Source organism: Macadamia integrifolia, chromosome 5, assembly GCF_013358625.1.
Source record: "Macadamia integrifolia cultivar HAES 741 chromosome 5, SCU_Mint_v3, whole genome shotgun sequence".
Classification (NCBI taxonomy): domain Eukaryota; kingdom Viridiplantae; phylum Streptophyta; class Magnoliopsida; order Proteales; family Proteaceae; genus Macadamia; species Macadamia integrifolia.
This window is the reverse complement of record NC_056561.1, coordinates 42,809,300-42,824,376: the sequence shown is the minus strand read 5'-3', so window position 1 is coordinate 42,824,376 and position 15,077 is coordinate 42,809,300. Positions and strand designations below refer to the sequence as shown.

General features: G+C 40.3%; 1 protein-coding gene across 1 annotated transcript; it reads right to left on the bottom strand.

Moving 5' to 3' along the window:
* Positions 1–3,240: 3,240 nt before the first annotated feature.
* On the bottom strand, positions 3,241–7,345 carry LOC122079685 (receptor-like kinase TMK4). The gene is made up of 2 exons (XM_042646359.1): positions 4,930–7,345; positions 3,241–4,189 (listed from the first exon to the last, which is right to left on the bottom strand). Exons 1-2 carry the CDS (start codon positions 7,214–7,216, stop codon positions 3,654–3,656), a joined length of 2,823 nt encoding a protein of 940 aa, XP_042502293.1. The 5' UTR covers positions 7,217–7,345; the 3' UTR covers positions 3,241–3,653.
* Positions 7,346–15,077: the final 7,732 nt, after the last annotated feature.

Genomic DNA, 15,077 nt, shown 5'->3' with positions numbered 1-15,077 from the left:
ATGTTTCAGCTCATAGCTTTTGAGAAATCTAATTGCTGAAGTTGTTGTTACCTTGAAGAATCTCATTGTTTGTGCGTTTGTGAGAAATCCTTGGCCGGTTGCCCGTGTGCTCAATTCAAAGGACAATGATTGGGTAAGAAGTCCTCGGCCAAGTAAATTTGGGTGCTAATTTAAGGAATTTGATTGGTTGTAAGGCTTGGCTCCTGCCATTTGGAAATGAATTACTTTTAGTTGAAGAAATCCTTCGCCCGGTGAATCTGAAAAATTGGACGTAGGATCATGGATCTGAACCAGTAAAAATATTGTGTACTCTATGTTTTTTTACTATTAGTTTCTTCAGTGGCACTAAGCATGATGTTATCTATTATCTTTTCTTTTCGTGTACCAATGCATGTTTAATTGTGTATATTTGATGTTGTTTAATATTACCCCTAGGCTGTATTGGATCTTCCAACTACCTTCATGAATGGATTGATAGTGGAAAATATTTACTTCAAAAGGTAAAGAGCTAGTAAAGAAAACTATTTAGCTTTGCACTTTGGTTTTCAGCAGCTATAACTATTCCGGAAAAGATTTGCTTCAAAGAAAACATTCCCCATCTCCGCTCTCTACGTCAAGACACAAGCCCTATAAAAATTAAGCTTCTATCATCATGTTGGAACGTAAAGAATACAGATACATAACATTCTTTCTCTCATATATTATTTAGGTTGTAGTTTTCTTATGTCGTAATTAAGGCCAGGTTGATACATCAATTAAACCCGGCTTTAACTTAAATTTTGATTTTCAATTAAAACAATTAATTAAACATATTTGTCAATTTCCAGGTGTTATGTCTGCGTAAACCTATTGCAGGCCAATCGTGACTTAATGATCATAAGAAAACCAACTCTTCAACTGTTGTCGTTGACAAAGATGCGGCGCCACCTTATTGTGAAGGCTTAAAGTAGGTGGTATAAGCGTGTCCCAGCTCATTCTCTAGGCCGTCAAGCCTCAAACCGCGCTCTGTTTCTTCAATTTGACCACCTTGAGATGATGAGCCAGCTGTGGACTACCATAAGGCCAAAGGTGGTCACTATTTTAGCTACGTCTCATCCTTTCCTCTCACTTTCCTAAAGATTTTTTAAACCCTTTCCTAATAATGTTGCATGAATGGTGCATTTTCACTTAAATGGTATGGTTTGATAGAAACCAAAATCGAATTGGTTATCTTTAATGGCTATAATGAAATCAAAATTGAACTACTTAACATTGAATGTACAAGGTTTCAATATTCAGTACGAAAAATCAATGAGTATAATATGACAAATCTATTCTAAGTGTTAATAGCAACTTTCATGTCTTTCAACAAAAGACAAAATTAATTTCTGAGATGAGTGAGGTGGCATTGCATAATGACGTGTGGTCCACCACGTCACCAATCCCAACATCTGAGAGATAGAGCTATATGTGCAGGCGAGCAATGTCCAACGATCCTAATAATAGTTAGAGGAAACCCATGGTCGTCGACAAATCACCACTCATTGACTCCTTCTGCAATGGTCACTTTAGGAATTTTGAATTTTGAATTTTGAATTATTTAGATAAAAAAAAAAGCATAAACAATTTTTCAATGTGGGGATGGGACAATGGAGAGGTCAACGATTGGGGAGGCTATCCCTTATTTATTTTATAGAAAAAATAAGCTCTCTTTGGGAACATGGCCCTTACACTAGAACCCCAATCAATAAGAGCAAGTGTGTGGAGTGTGGACATCAACCAATAGGGGTATGATGGTCATTATGCACCCCCTATGTTGAGGGCTTTGGTGCAGTAGCGCTCCTAGACTAAGAACTTGTTCCTATATTTAATTTATAAATGACAAAATGGTTTACGTGGGAGGGAGAATTCCCCCTGCATCTAGACTTATGGTATATAATGATTGGTCCATTCCTATGAAATAAAAATTGACACATCTGTTGAGGCTTCCTTCTACCCTCTCATTAGCCCCGTATACACGCAAGAGCCACTCCCTCAACCTGAAAACTTTGCCTATATAAAAAATATTAATTTAATTAATTTTAATCAGCTTTCCTTTTTAAATAAGAATCGATCAATTTAATTAAATGATTTTATTCTTTAAATTAATTTCAAATAATATATTCAATGGTTTCAATGTAAACAACTTGATTTGATTCCAATAAGCGACCTTTCCTATTTTGCCTATGAGCTCCGATGAGACAGTCGATAAGTTGTCAAGGGACGAGCCCTCTGTTAGTTAAAACGGGAACGGCAAAAAAACATTGTTCGGTACGGGCATGTTTTAAACAGATCAAAACGTGAACAGGACGGTCAAAAATACGGTCAAATACGGTAAAAATGGGAAAAAATAAAAAACGGACGATACGTGTTTTAAACGTTTATATTTAAATAATACGGTGTCAAAAAAAGGGTAATATATAGACATAAATTGGCATAATAATTCTCTAAATACCTAGATAACAATAAAAAAAAATAGCCCCGTTTTAAACGTTTATATTTTAAAACGTTTATATTTTTTAAAATCCGTTTTTTTACTGTCAAAAAAACGGGACGGCGTTTAAAACGGCAAAAAAACTTTCAATATCCCCGTTCCCGTTTTTTACCGAATTTCTGTGAAAAATTCGGCAAACGGCGTTTAAAACGGCAAAAAAACGGGACGCCGTTTTAAACGCGAATAAACTAACTATGGACGAGCCTTGGTCGGTCACTCGGTAGGTTGTCGTGTGACCAAAAAATAAATGTAATCTACCTTTTTATATTCAAAGACATATCTAACTAGAGAACGATCACAGATCACATCTCTTTATAAAAGAAAGAATTATCCAACTTGCCTCCACTAAAAAGTATCCGAGCAAGTCACAATCTCCCCAAGGCATAAAACCAAACAAAACACCTGTTATAGATAAAGGTCCTTCCCCCTCAAAAGTAATATGTAACCACTGCATGTGCATGACTTAGCTGTAACCCAAAAAAAATGATTGCTTTTTTCCTCCTACAGCTCAACATGCGCCTTCAATTACTTTCTCTCCTCCCACCTATGTTAGGAAACCTTTAGCTTCAAGCATATATCCTACATTCCTACCCAACCAACAAAAGGGAAATAATGCAAGCACAGCCCAAAAAGGATTAATAAATCTCTCACATTCACATGATCACATCCAAGCTATCTAAATAACTAGCAATAAAATTTGGAAGCAAATAAACCAAGTATGATACTGATTCAAACAAAAGTCAAGGAATAGAACTTGTAATTTAGCACAAAAGTTTTGATCCAAGAGTTCAGTGACCTGGTAAAAAAGGAATTATCATACAAACTTCTGTTCTTAACTTTGGCAGTTCAAACCACTCTATACCATGAAACATGCTACTCCACTCCCACCACATTTTCTTCTACTACCTCGCCAATCAATCTGTATTTTACATCAGAGAATCCAAAACCAACAAGCATAGCTCTCATGTCTTACGATACAAGAAAACAAATATATCGAGGATTGACACGATGTATACAAATGTTGCACAAAAGAAATGAACTGAAAAACTGATGTTTTCGTCGATAACTCAATTCAGATTTATCAGTGGTGGAAGCATGTCCTTCCTTTGTCTCTCTTCAGAATTTGATTCTCACTCTCCAGTCATCGGCCATCCGTTGAATGGAATGTGTCAGCGAAACCAGAAGGTTTTGTAGGAATGCTAGATTGGGTGCTCCCACGACTCGATATGCTTCTGTTAAAGAAGGAATCACCAACAATTCTGGAGGTGCCTTCGTCAGCTTGCCATCTCTCTAGCACTTGAGGTAGGCTTAAGTTGAGGTCAATGCCACAACCATCTCCTCCTTGCTGGGAACTAGGTTTCCACTGTTCTACAAGAGGAGCCAAGATGTTCACTGCATGGCCCATGTCTGGCCTCTGAGAAGGCTCACGAGCCGTACAATGACCTGCAAGCTCTGCCACCTTACAAATGTTCCCAAAGGTCTCATCATCAGGGTCAAGGGAAGGGTCAATAGCTTTTCCAATGTTGTCCTTGTTGATCAAGACCCTACGGAACCATGTCACTAGATGTGATCTATCATCTGGCATGGTTTCATCCAGTGCTCTTCTACCCGTGATCAGCTCCATTAAGATCACACCATATGCATAAACATCAACTTTAGTGGTCACCCTCCCAGTTGCTGTTAAAAAACAGAGATTGTGAGTTTTAACATGTACATTATTCCAATTGGATACAAAGAATTAAGGCCACTATCAATGAACCAGTTAAAAACTGAAATAGAAAAGGAACGTGCCAACTGCATTATAGAGCATCACATATAGATGAGACACTATTAAAGATAATACTAGATGTCACTTATTGGGTTGAAACTTTGTGACTATGATACTGCCCCACTAAGGCAGAAACCAAAAATTTTTTGGTACTCAAACCCACATGGTTGCAATGCTCCTCAAATATTGTGTGTCAGAAGTTAAAAGGAAGCCAGACAAAAGAAAAGTATAGCAGCAGATTCAGTTACGAAGGAAAATATGAGAAAATTTTAGAAAAGTTTCACCTAGGTATAAGAGAGGAAGTGTGAAGACAAATGAATGCAATACAAGCTATTTTCCAAATTCGTTTAGATAATGAAGAAAGCAATAGAACTGTGCCAATCAGTAACAACATTTAACCATAAGTGATGAATGTTTGCAACACTTCAGAATGGTGTTAGTGAAATGAAAACTCATTAGGGTTATAAGGATGGTAGTTTCAAGGATTTGGTTTGAGTTATGCTCCAAGGTTCCCTCACAATTATCAAAAAATCACTGGAATAATTAATATAAATGAATGCAGGAGATACGTCTCAATAATCCAAGCCAAGAAAAAAAAAAAAAAACAAAAACAAAAAAACAAAAGGCAGAGAATCTAGTGCATACATACCAGCATATTCAGGTGCAAGATACCCAAATGTTCCTGCCAATCGAGTCTCAACAGAGTAATTCCCATCAGGGGCATTCTTAACTAAACCAAAATCAGAAACCTTAGCCCTCATGTCATCCCCAATAAGTATATTCGAGGGCTTTAAATCTCTATGGATGAAACTCTGCTGTGCTAAGCCATGAAGATACTCTACTCCCCTGGCTACATCTAGTGCAATTGTCACCCTCTGATTCCATGTGAGAGGAGGATACCCATTTTCATTCCTATCAAATAAATGCTGCCCAAGAGTCCCCCGTGGCATATACTCATATACCAAAAGCCTCTCATTGCCATTAACGCAGAACCCCAGAAGAGCGACTAGATGCCTGTGTCTAACCTTCGTAAGGACTGCAATCTCTGCCTGAAATTCATTCAACCCTTTTGTGCCCATTGCACCGGATTCCATCCTCTTCACTGCAATTTGTGTCCCATCATGGAGTACTCCTTTGTAGACAACTCCAAATCCTCCTCTACCCAGTATGTTTGCTTCGCTAAAGTTGTTCGTCACCTCTCGGAGGACTTGGATTGAAATAGCAACATTACCACCATCAAAAACCTGGACTTCGCTAGTATCACTACTCTGACTTTGTAATTCACTTCCAAACCCACCATATCCATTTGCAGGGCCCACTGCTCCATTCTTCCCCATTTCCTTCTCATTCTGAGGGAGTGGGACCAACCCAGTTTTCTGTTTGCGTTTCTTATCGTAACATCTGTAGATGACAACAGCTACAACAACAAAAATCACAGCGGCAACCACTACACCAGCAACCATACCAGGTGAAACAGAGGAGCTCTTTGCGCCTGCGGAGGTTGAGTTGCTACCTCCTGTCTGTGAATCCGAACCTGGACTGGATCCTGGACTTCCTCCTCCCCCATCTCCACCAGAAGTTGAATTGGTACCTAGAAACTTGTTACCTGCCGATTTCACCGTTACACCAGCAGGAAAAACTGGAACTAGTCCAGAAAGGTTGTTGTTGGAAACATCAAGAGTTTGGAGCTGATTCAAGTTGGTCAAAGCAGCCGGTATCGGGCCGCTGAGATTATTGTCATTCAACACCAAACTCCTCAATGAAGTAAGGTTTGCAAAAGCAGTTGAGATCGTTCCTGTGAAGTGCTGTTTTGCAAAGTTAACTACTGTAACATTCTTCTGCTGCGCATCACAGGCAATAAAAGTCCAACCTTGGCAAGGGTCATTCCCTGCCCAAGAGGTCGCTAAGGTCATAGGGTAACCAAAGTCTCCCGCAACAGCAAGCAATGCCGTTACCTGAGGTGCACAAGGACCTGGCTTTGAATTACAGAAATTGTTGGTTGTGCCAAGAGTAGCCAGAACTCCTTTACCAAAACTCGGATAAGGACCTTGGAACTTATTGTTTTCCAAAGAAACATTAACCAATTGAGACAGAGACATCAAAGAAGTGGGAATCACCCCAGTGAATTGATTGCCACGAAGCTGAAGATCAAACAGAGACGTACATTTCGAAAGATCTGGAATCGACCCGGTAAATGCATTCTGATGAAGCCATACCTGACTGAGCTGCGTCATTGTTGCTATTACATCAATCGTCCCAGACAAACCCAGATCCTGATTGTTAAGCCAAAGTTTCTGAATCCCACTTCCTGCGAAAGATTTGGGTAGAGAGCCCGTGAGATTGTTGTAGGAAAGCCGTAGGGATTGCAAATTCGGAAACGACCCAAAAATATCTGGAATGGTACCCACAACACCAGCGTTGCTTGCATAAAAACTGGCCAAACTCGAAGAATCAGCGAGATCTGCAGGGATTGTCCATGGCTCCAAGTTGCCATTTTGGCTTATACTAAATTGCTGCAAATTGGTGAGCCCGGTGAAGAACGTGGAAGGAATCGATGTGAAGTTATTGCTGTCTAAGTAAACTTCCTGGAGATTTGTGAGGTTTGCAAGGGTGGGTAAGGAGCCGATGATATTGTTGTTCTGAAGAGCGAGGGTTTGAAGCTGGGTAAGTTGATTGAGATCTGAAGTAAGGGTACCAGACAAACCCTGGGAAGCGAGGCTAATGGAGGTCACACTGTTCGACTTGTCGCATGTAATGCCTGTCCATTTACATGGGCTGTTGCCTGTCCAGTCACTAGGGGTTGATTGGAGAGAAACGGCGAGTTTCTTAATGATTGCAGCGTCGTCTGCGACGGCGGGAGAGAAGAGACAGAAGAAGAAAGCGAAGGAAGAGATGATCAGAAGCGAAGGAGAGAACAGAATCTTGTGTTCTCCCATTGTGGTGTTCTGGTGATTATCTCTCGATGAGAGAGTCGAAGAGAGAGTGAAGAAAGAAGAAACAGAGAAGAGGAGCGAAAGAGGTTCCAGCAGGTTTTGAGGGGCTGGGAGATTTGAGGAAGGAAAATCGGAGGGGCTGCTTTTAAGCATTTTTGCAAATTTTACTCGTTGCGGCGAGACGCTTGGTTTATCTAAATTACTAAACTACCCTCTCGACTGTTTATAATGACCATTTTATTGTTTCTGGGTTGGAGATATTCAATCCAGCATTTACCACCGTCCTCGGGTCGTCGGCTCTCCCAACAAAAAATAAAATGCAGAAAGAATCCAACGTTATTGTTTTCGAAATAAAAATGTTCTGGATCCAACTAACGGGATAAAATACTAGTGCACAATCTAAAGGTAAAGACCTTTAGAACTATAAACTCGAGAGCGATGAACCATCACACAACCATTCCCCCTTCTCCAACTGTCCTCCCTAAGGTTTTAGGCGATAGTATCGATTTTGGTATCAGAGGGTATCAGTCTATTTTATCCTTTTTTTTATTTTTAAAGGTAGTATTTTTTACCATTTGACTTCTAAAACAATACGAAACACCAATATAGATTGGTCAAAAATCGGGGATCAATCTCAATCGATATGAGATTGATACTTGAAACGATGGTGGTCCCTAACTCTTCCTTTCTCTCTCTCTCTCTCTCTCTCTCTCCCTTCCTTACCTAGTTCTCGGTAGCCGTGCCTAACTTCTCCCATTGGTCCACCAGCATGTCAATGAGCATACGTTTTTCCATTGACAGTCTAGTGTTCATCCTACCATTCATTTTATCCCAACAAAAACTAAAGGGTAATAAGGAACACTAGCTTACACTAGTGGTGGTAGCTTTAGTTTGAAGAACCAACGCTTGGGAGAGAAGATTGTAACATTAAACCTTATCCTATACAAGTGTGTGTGGGTGAATGGAGAGTGGATCAGGTTCACCTACGAAAATGTTCTCGTATATCCCTGATCCATTTCTAGGTGAATATATAAAGGATGGTAGGAGTAAGTAGGCATTGGCCCTACCTTTGGTGGCTAAGAATTAAGGATACCCCCTTTCATTGTAAACCCTTGCCTTATTTGGTTAAAATAAAAAAGGCTATATATAAAGCTAGTACACATGTATATCAATTGTATCACGTGGAAGAGTGATTTGAATAACTCTTAGATATGTAGAGAATGATTTTGGATTAGTCATGTTAAAATTTCAACCCCAATTTCAGTCAAGTACTAGCCTAAATCTTATGTATGGACATGTATGCATATTGGTACTTTGACAAGTATTAGATCTCTTGATTTTTCAATGCTTTATTTTTTTCTCTTAGTGAACACCATGGAACTCGATATGTGATTAGAGAATATTGAGGTTTACTTATGTATAAAGTTTCAATCTTATTTGACATTGTTACAAGGAAAAAAGTAGATGTGCCACTAGAAAACCAAATGAATGAGCTTGTCCAGAAAAAAATGCCCCATATTATAAACCATATTAAAATGTAGAGGTGTCAAGTCCAAGCCTGGCTAGGCAGCCCCGATCGTTTAAAGCATGAATTGGCTTTATTATAATCAGTCATTCCCAGTGTGAGTGTCACACACATTGGTCACCCGACCAAGCCTCACATGTTTAGATCCCTTTTAGAGCTCTTTAAGAGTCCAACGTGTTTAGAGCTCGTTTACTTGGCGTAATACGTTTATATCCTATGTAGAGATAAATGTGTTATCTTCTAGTTTTTTTACGTATTCATATCAACATCCTCATCTCTTCTACACTCAATATATCTATGTTATGCTTCTTGACTGCCCAATATTCTGCCCTATACATCATAACCAGCCTAACAGTTGTCCTGTAGAATTTTTCCTTTAAGCTTTAGATGTATATATTGATCAGACAATACTCCAAAAGCATTTCCCCACTTCATCCATCCTACTACTTGATTCTGTGGAACACATTATATTCTATTTCACCTTTTTTGTTTATGATCGACCCTAATATCTAAAAGAGTCGCTTTGTGGGATCTCTCTCTCTCCTCAAGTTTTACCGCATCTTATCCATCTGTAAATGACTAAGTTACACGCCATATATTCCGTCTTTGTTCTGCTAACCTTAAGACCCCTAGATTCCAAGGTATCTCCATAACTCCATTATATCATTGATGTCTGCCACTGTCTTAAGCAGAAGCATAATATCATCGGTGAAAAAAAATACACCATGGAACTTCCACTTAAATGTTCCTGGTTAACTCATCCATGATAAGTGTAAACATATTAGGACTTAAAGAGGATCCCTGATATAACCCGATAGAGATTGAAAACTCATTCCTTTACCTCCCATGATTCTCACAATCATCATCTATACCCAGCATATGAAGCCCAATTAGGCCCGATCAATTGACACCCTTACCCATCAACACTACCATTGCCGCTGTCGCCTCACAACCATCAACACCCTTCCCTGAGCCCTATCTCCCCTCCCTTGCAGCCTGTCCCATCATGCTCCCTTACCCCCAACTCACCCCCTCCATCTACAAATGGCTGCCAGTATGTTCAATCTTGGCACTATCACATCCTGTTTCAGTATTTCCTGACAGTTGCAAGAACAAAGCTTTACAACTCATATTCCTAGGGTGTGACTAAGCTATTGGCTGTTGAGGGATGAGTGTGTTCAACACCTTTACCCACCATCCCTATCCTCAGACCCCTTCCACCCACCCAATCTCGTATCCTCTCTTCCCTCATTGTATCATCAGCCTTGTCCCTTCCTCCACTCTCCCACTTGATCTCCTCCCTCCTTCTCAATACCTTTAAAACCCCCCAATCATTTTCCCCTCTTTTTTTTTTTTTAATCCTCTTTTTTATGCAATCGCTCTCCTCCACAACTGTCCCTATTGTAGACCCATTCACACCTGAATCTGAATCCCTGAACTACCCCTTACGAACACATCATCCTTACAACCACCTTGTCTCATGTCTCCTTTCTCCAGAAGCACTCCATGCCCCTGTTCTCCCTTCTCCACAACCCCGTTGTTGCTGTAATTCCAAACACTCACACCACACTCCAGGACCTTGCAAACACAGCTTGCAGCCTCCTTGCGTCGCCTGGACCACATCACCCTCCAATCCCCAGTCCTGGCATAGATAGCAACTCCATCCCCCTCCCTTGTAGATCCTATTCCTCTTGTAATCCCAAGCCAACCTAGTAACCCAATCCCCTTCCTCCCAACCCATCCCCTCTGCAACCCCCATCCCTCTACCCTCCCCTAGCAACCACCCATATCCCCCTTCTTTAGAGAAGACAAACAAAGTCACAAAAAAAAAAAAAAAAAAGAATTGTGGGAGGTAAAACAAATGGAGATGTTCCCTTTGTCGTCATTGTCTAATGCGATAGCAATGTTTCATTTTTTTTGGCTTTCATTTCACTTTTTTTAGGTAAGAAAAATGAGTCATTGTTGAAAACGTCATGGTGGGTGGGGTAGGGGGACTAGGACAAGTGTGGCATTTAAGATTTGCCTCCATTTGAATATACAAGAGTAGGAGGGACAGGGGCGAGTAGGCGGAGAGGTGCAGGGGAGGGGGGGGAAGCAGGCTGTGGTGGGGCTGGCCCACCTAGGTGGTTATAAGGGTAGGGTTGGGCGAGGTTGCAATAAGAGGGATAACTAGGATGGGGTGGGGTTGTAGGGGAGGAAGGGAGGTTTGAGTGGTGGCGGTAGTGGTGGTGTGTGGAAGGTTTGCGAGGGAGGGTGGCACAAGATTGAGAGGAGAGAGGTGGGAGTGGGTAAGGGAGGACTAAAATTGGGATTTAAAGAGAAAAAAAAAAGAACCTTAATATGGTGAAACATGAGATACCTTTAATGTCATATTATGAAACGTGAGGTACCCCAAATGATAAGATTCCAAAAATTGGGTACTTTGTAGTACAAAAGTTGGATCTGCTGCTTATATAATCACCTTGTCGGACATGTAAGCATCGAACACCTATCCCTTTTGCTTCCAAATATACTCCTTGTCACAACCCATTCTATACAGAATCTTACCAGTGATTATGTTAACATATATTAACACAAAACCTATCAGGATCATCTGATACAATAACCATAGCTCAACATACACACACTAAGTCAAGCAAATCCTGTATTTCAGCAAAAGTCTTACATATACATACCTATAAATACCTCAATACTCTTGATACCTAAATTGTATTACATAATACATTTACATTTGAGCTTGTAGGCGTGATATATACACAAGAAATACAATTTAGACATTCAGAGCACAAAAGGGGTAACGTTTCAAGAATAACCAAAAAGAATCCCTATATCGTATTAGTGTTGCTGACTTGCAACACAACTATCACACGAGTACTCGGCCCCATGTCTGAGATCTTCAGGGACCTACTAGTCCTTGACTGAAAACTCCATGGTGGGTCCTGACTCTACTCTTCAGCTAGATAACCTATAAGATCAACTAAAAATGGTGTGTACATAGGATGACCTTACTAGCCCAGTAAGTGAAAAGAAAGACCACATAAGTATGCACAATACAAATGAACCTATATGTGTGCAGTTCATTTTATTATCTTAGTCCACTTAGACAACAGTTCTAAGTCATAGGTCATATGCTACTCACAATCACAGTGTGCGTATGCTCCTGGTACTAGCTGCAAATCTCATCCCATAATATACCCATAGGGTTGCCGGAGAGGGCCAACCGTGGGTACTGGAAAGTAAAATGGGCCTTACGCTACATTAATTTAAAAGCAGTACAATTGACCCTCTTGTTATATTACTAAAGTTGCAGACAGTCCTAATGATTAGTCGGGCATACTTTTAACTACCATCGTTGGCATACAACCTCGGACTTTCCCCTCAGTGATATACCCAACACCTAAACCCCTGCTGAGAAGGGTCGCAGCATAGGGATATGTCATTCCTAACCGCATGCTCCTATGTGAGATAGTACGACTACGTCCCATATCATGAGCCACCAATGCATTCATGTCCAAGTCGACTACAACATCTAGTCTAGCAAAGCATCATATTCAATAGTTTAGAGTCATCCATCTCATATCACAAGTAATATTGGGTATTTAATAATAAAAGATATCAACATGTCAAATCAATAATGAATTTCATCATGCACACATCAATGCATACAATGGCTCTCGTGGATAACTAATCTACACAATAATAATATGATGACATGGCTAGTCTACAACCAGAATGACATGATGCAATGTCCTCTTTCCACTTACCTAATCGTTTACAAAGATCACCTTTGGTACGAGGAAGATCCAACATGCGATGACGCAAGTCTCTAATACAACCTATCATGAAAATAGTTGGATTTAGTATATCACCACTTTAGGGTCATAACTAATGAGGTATGATAATCTTAACATATTTAAAATCACTAGAGAAGGTTTCCCAACAAATTTGGGCCCAATCAAAAACGAGAAGCCGGATTGGTGGGTCGACCAGTGAGCAAGGTACCCACCAGTCCTTGCTGGCCTGTCAATCCAGGAACATTGCCTAGACCGACGGGCCAAGACTGGGGGGCAAAGCACCCAACAGTTCTTGCTCACCTGTCAGGCCAGCAGCCCACCTAAGATAGGCGGGTTCTTGATTGGTGGGTCTCGTCCATTTTCAGGCACCCACCACTCGCAACCGTGGTTTTGCTGCTCTCTCCCATTCTTCATCCCACCTTGGGAAAACCACCATAGGTCGATTCGGCCACATTTTTCACAAATCTAAAGCTCCAAATCATGATTCCAACATAGATCTAAGGTGGATCCAAGGTCTCAAGCGTGGATCTTATTTCTTTGCTCAAGAACACCTCAAAACCCAAAATATTTCTCTTTAGCTCAAGAGATCAACACATGCTTTACAAATCTTGCATGTCTTCCTCAAAACCCTTCATAAAAAACATATAAAACTTTTATTAAACCTTAGATTCACATTCTCAAGAGATAATAGCAAGATCCAAAGGATTTCTACCCAAATCGAAGGGTTTCATAAGGGTTTAAGGAATATGGACTTTACTCACCTCAAATCATAGATCTCAAGATAAGGATCATTAATCTGATTTCAGATTTAAGAGATCTGATCCTGGCGATGCACAACAATCATCTCCTTCCCCATTTTCTTCTTCCTCTCTCCTCTTTCTTCTTTTTCTCTCTCTTCTTTACTTTTCTCAACTACCATGTAAAATAATAAATGAGGTAAAAGAAAGGTAATAAATGCTATTTACAGTGGGGTAAATATATCTAATGACTAGAGTGGTAGATCATACTAGTGGGTCTGACCCACCTATGACCACCCACCAGTCGGCCAAAACTTAGCCAAAACATTGAGATTTTCGATGGGGCTCGATCCCAACATGTATTTCACTCCCGGTAATAGATTAATATGTGTACTTGACATAAAATATGATTACGTACCTTTATTATGCTTACATGGCCTCGTGATACGTGCAAGTGCATGGCTTGGGTACGCGGATTTCACTAGGCACTGACTCCAACTCATCTGGCCAACCCGACTTTAGAGTCACCCTTACCACCATGCTCCATGAATTACCCGCCATGGCTCGCTCGGATTCAGGTCCTGCAAGACCAAACCGAACCACCGAGAAATTAGCCCGGGTGTAGAAAGTAAGGTATCACACTCCTCTTCACCCTTGTAATAACAAGAAGTGGGCAGGTGTTAGATGCTCATATTTATGATAAGGTGATCATGCTTGTAGTGGATCTAAACTCCACCACACACTTAAGAGTACCCAACGTACAATATCACCAAACTTTGGATACCCTAGGTGTCATTTATCAAAAGAAAAATGATGAGACAAATGATAAACATAAATCATGTATAAAAGCAACACTTTTTAATCGAAGAGGCAGCCATTCTTTTCCTTTTTATTTCTCAATATTTTCCCCTCATGAGATCTTAGTATTAAGGAATCACTGAAGTCAATACGTTAAATTGGAGATGGAAACGGAGGAAAAGGAAAGGAAGATCTTCTGAAGAACCTTTTACAAGCATAGGAAGTTCTCAGTTGCCTACAACAAATGTCCATGAATCGCTGAAAGCCTAAAACACTCAAACACGAGAAGTTATGAACATAGGACTAGGGGAGATCAAAGATGCGCCAAGATAAACAAGTCAGGCTTCTTCCTTTTCTAGACAATACGTCGACCTCAAACCCTTTTTCTCTCGAACCCTTGACAGTGATTCAATCTCTTTGGAAGCTTCTCATACAATGGAGGTGGTGACGATCTTGGTGTGATGAACTTGATACATCTGCAAGACCTAACCAAATTTCTGCAATGCAATAATAGATCAGTTGGCTCATCCATCTTGGCTCATCCTTGATCTTAACCTAGTCCTTTGTTCACGACTTCCCATATTCGAATGTTTTAGGATCAGCAGAGAAGGGCTTAATTACATGGATCCCACTATTCTTTAAAATATAGGCAGTAGAACGCTATCTGGCAGTGCAGGATACACACACCAGTTGGCATTGGAGGGGTCACACCAGGATCTTCAATGCGGGGTGGTGCGGTCTTTTTGCATCCACTATGTGTAGGTGTAGGTGTAGGTGTAGGTACATGTTTTCAAGTAGTATTCTTTTTTCCTTAAAATATTAAAAAAAAAAAAAATTAAAGAAAAGACAATGACTATCGAAAGAGAGATTTTTCAATTACAGGAAAATGGAATACATGTAGCAAGGATATAACATTATTACAGAGTAACTCTTCTCCCTTGCAGAGAGTGTTGGTGTATGATGTCTTGTATTCAGTTGTAGTTTAATCCAAATTAGAGTGGCAATTGTAG

Coding starts and splice junctions, on each gene's coding strand:
- LOC122079685 (XM_042646359.1), bottom strand. CDS start 7,216: ATGGGAGAACACAAGATTCTGTTCTCTCCTTCGCTTCTGATCATCTCT. Junction 4,190..4,929: donor TCTTGCACCTGAATATGCTG/GTATGTATGCAC, acceptor GTTTTTTAACAG/CAACTGGGAGGGTGACCACT.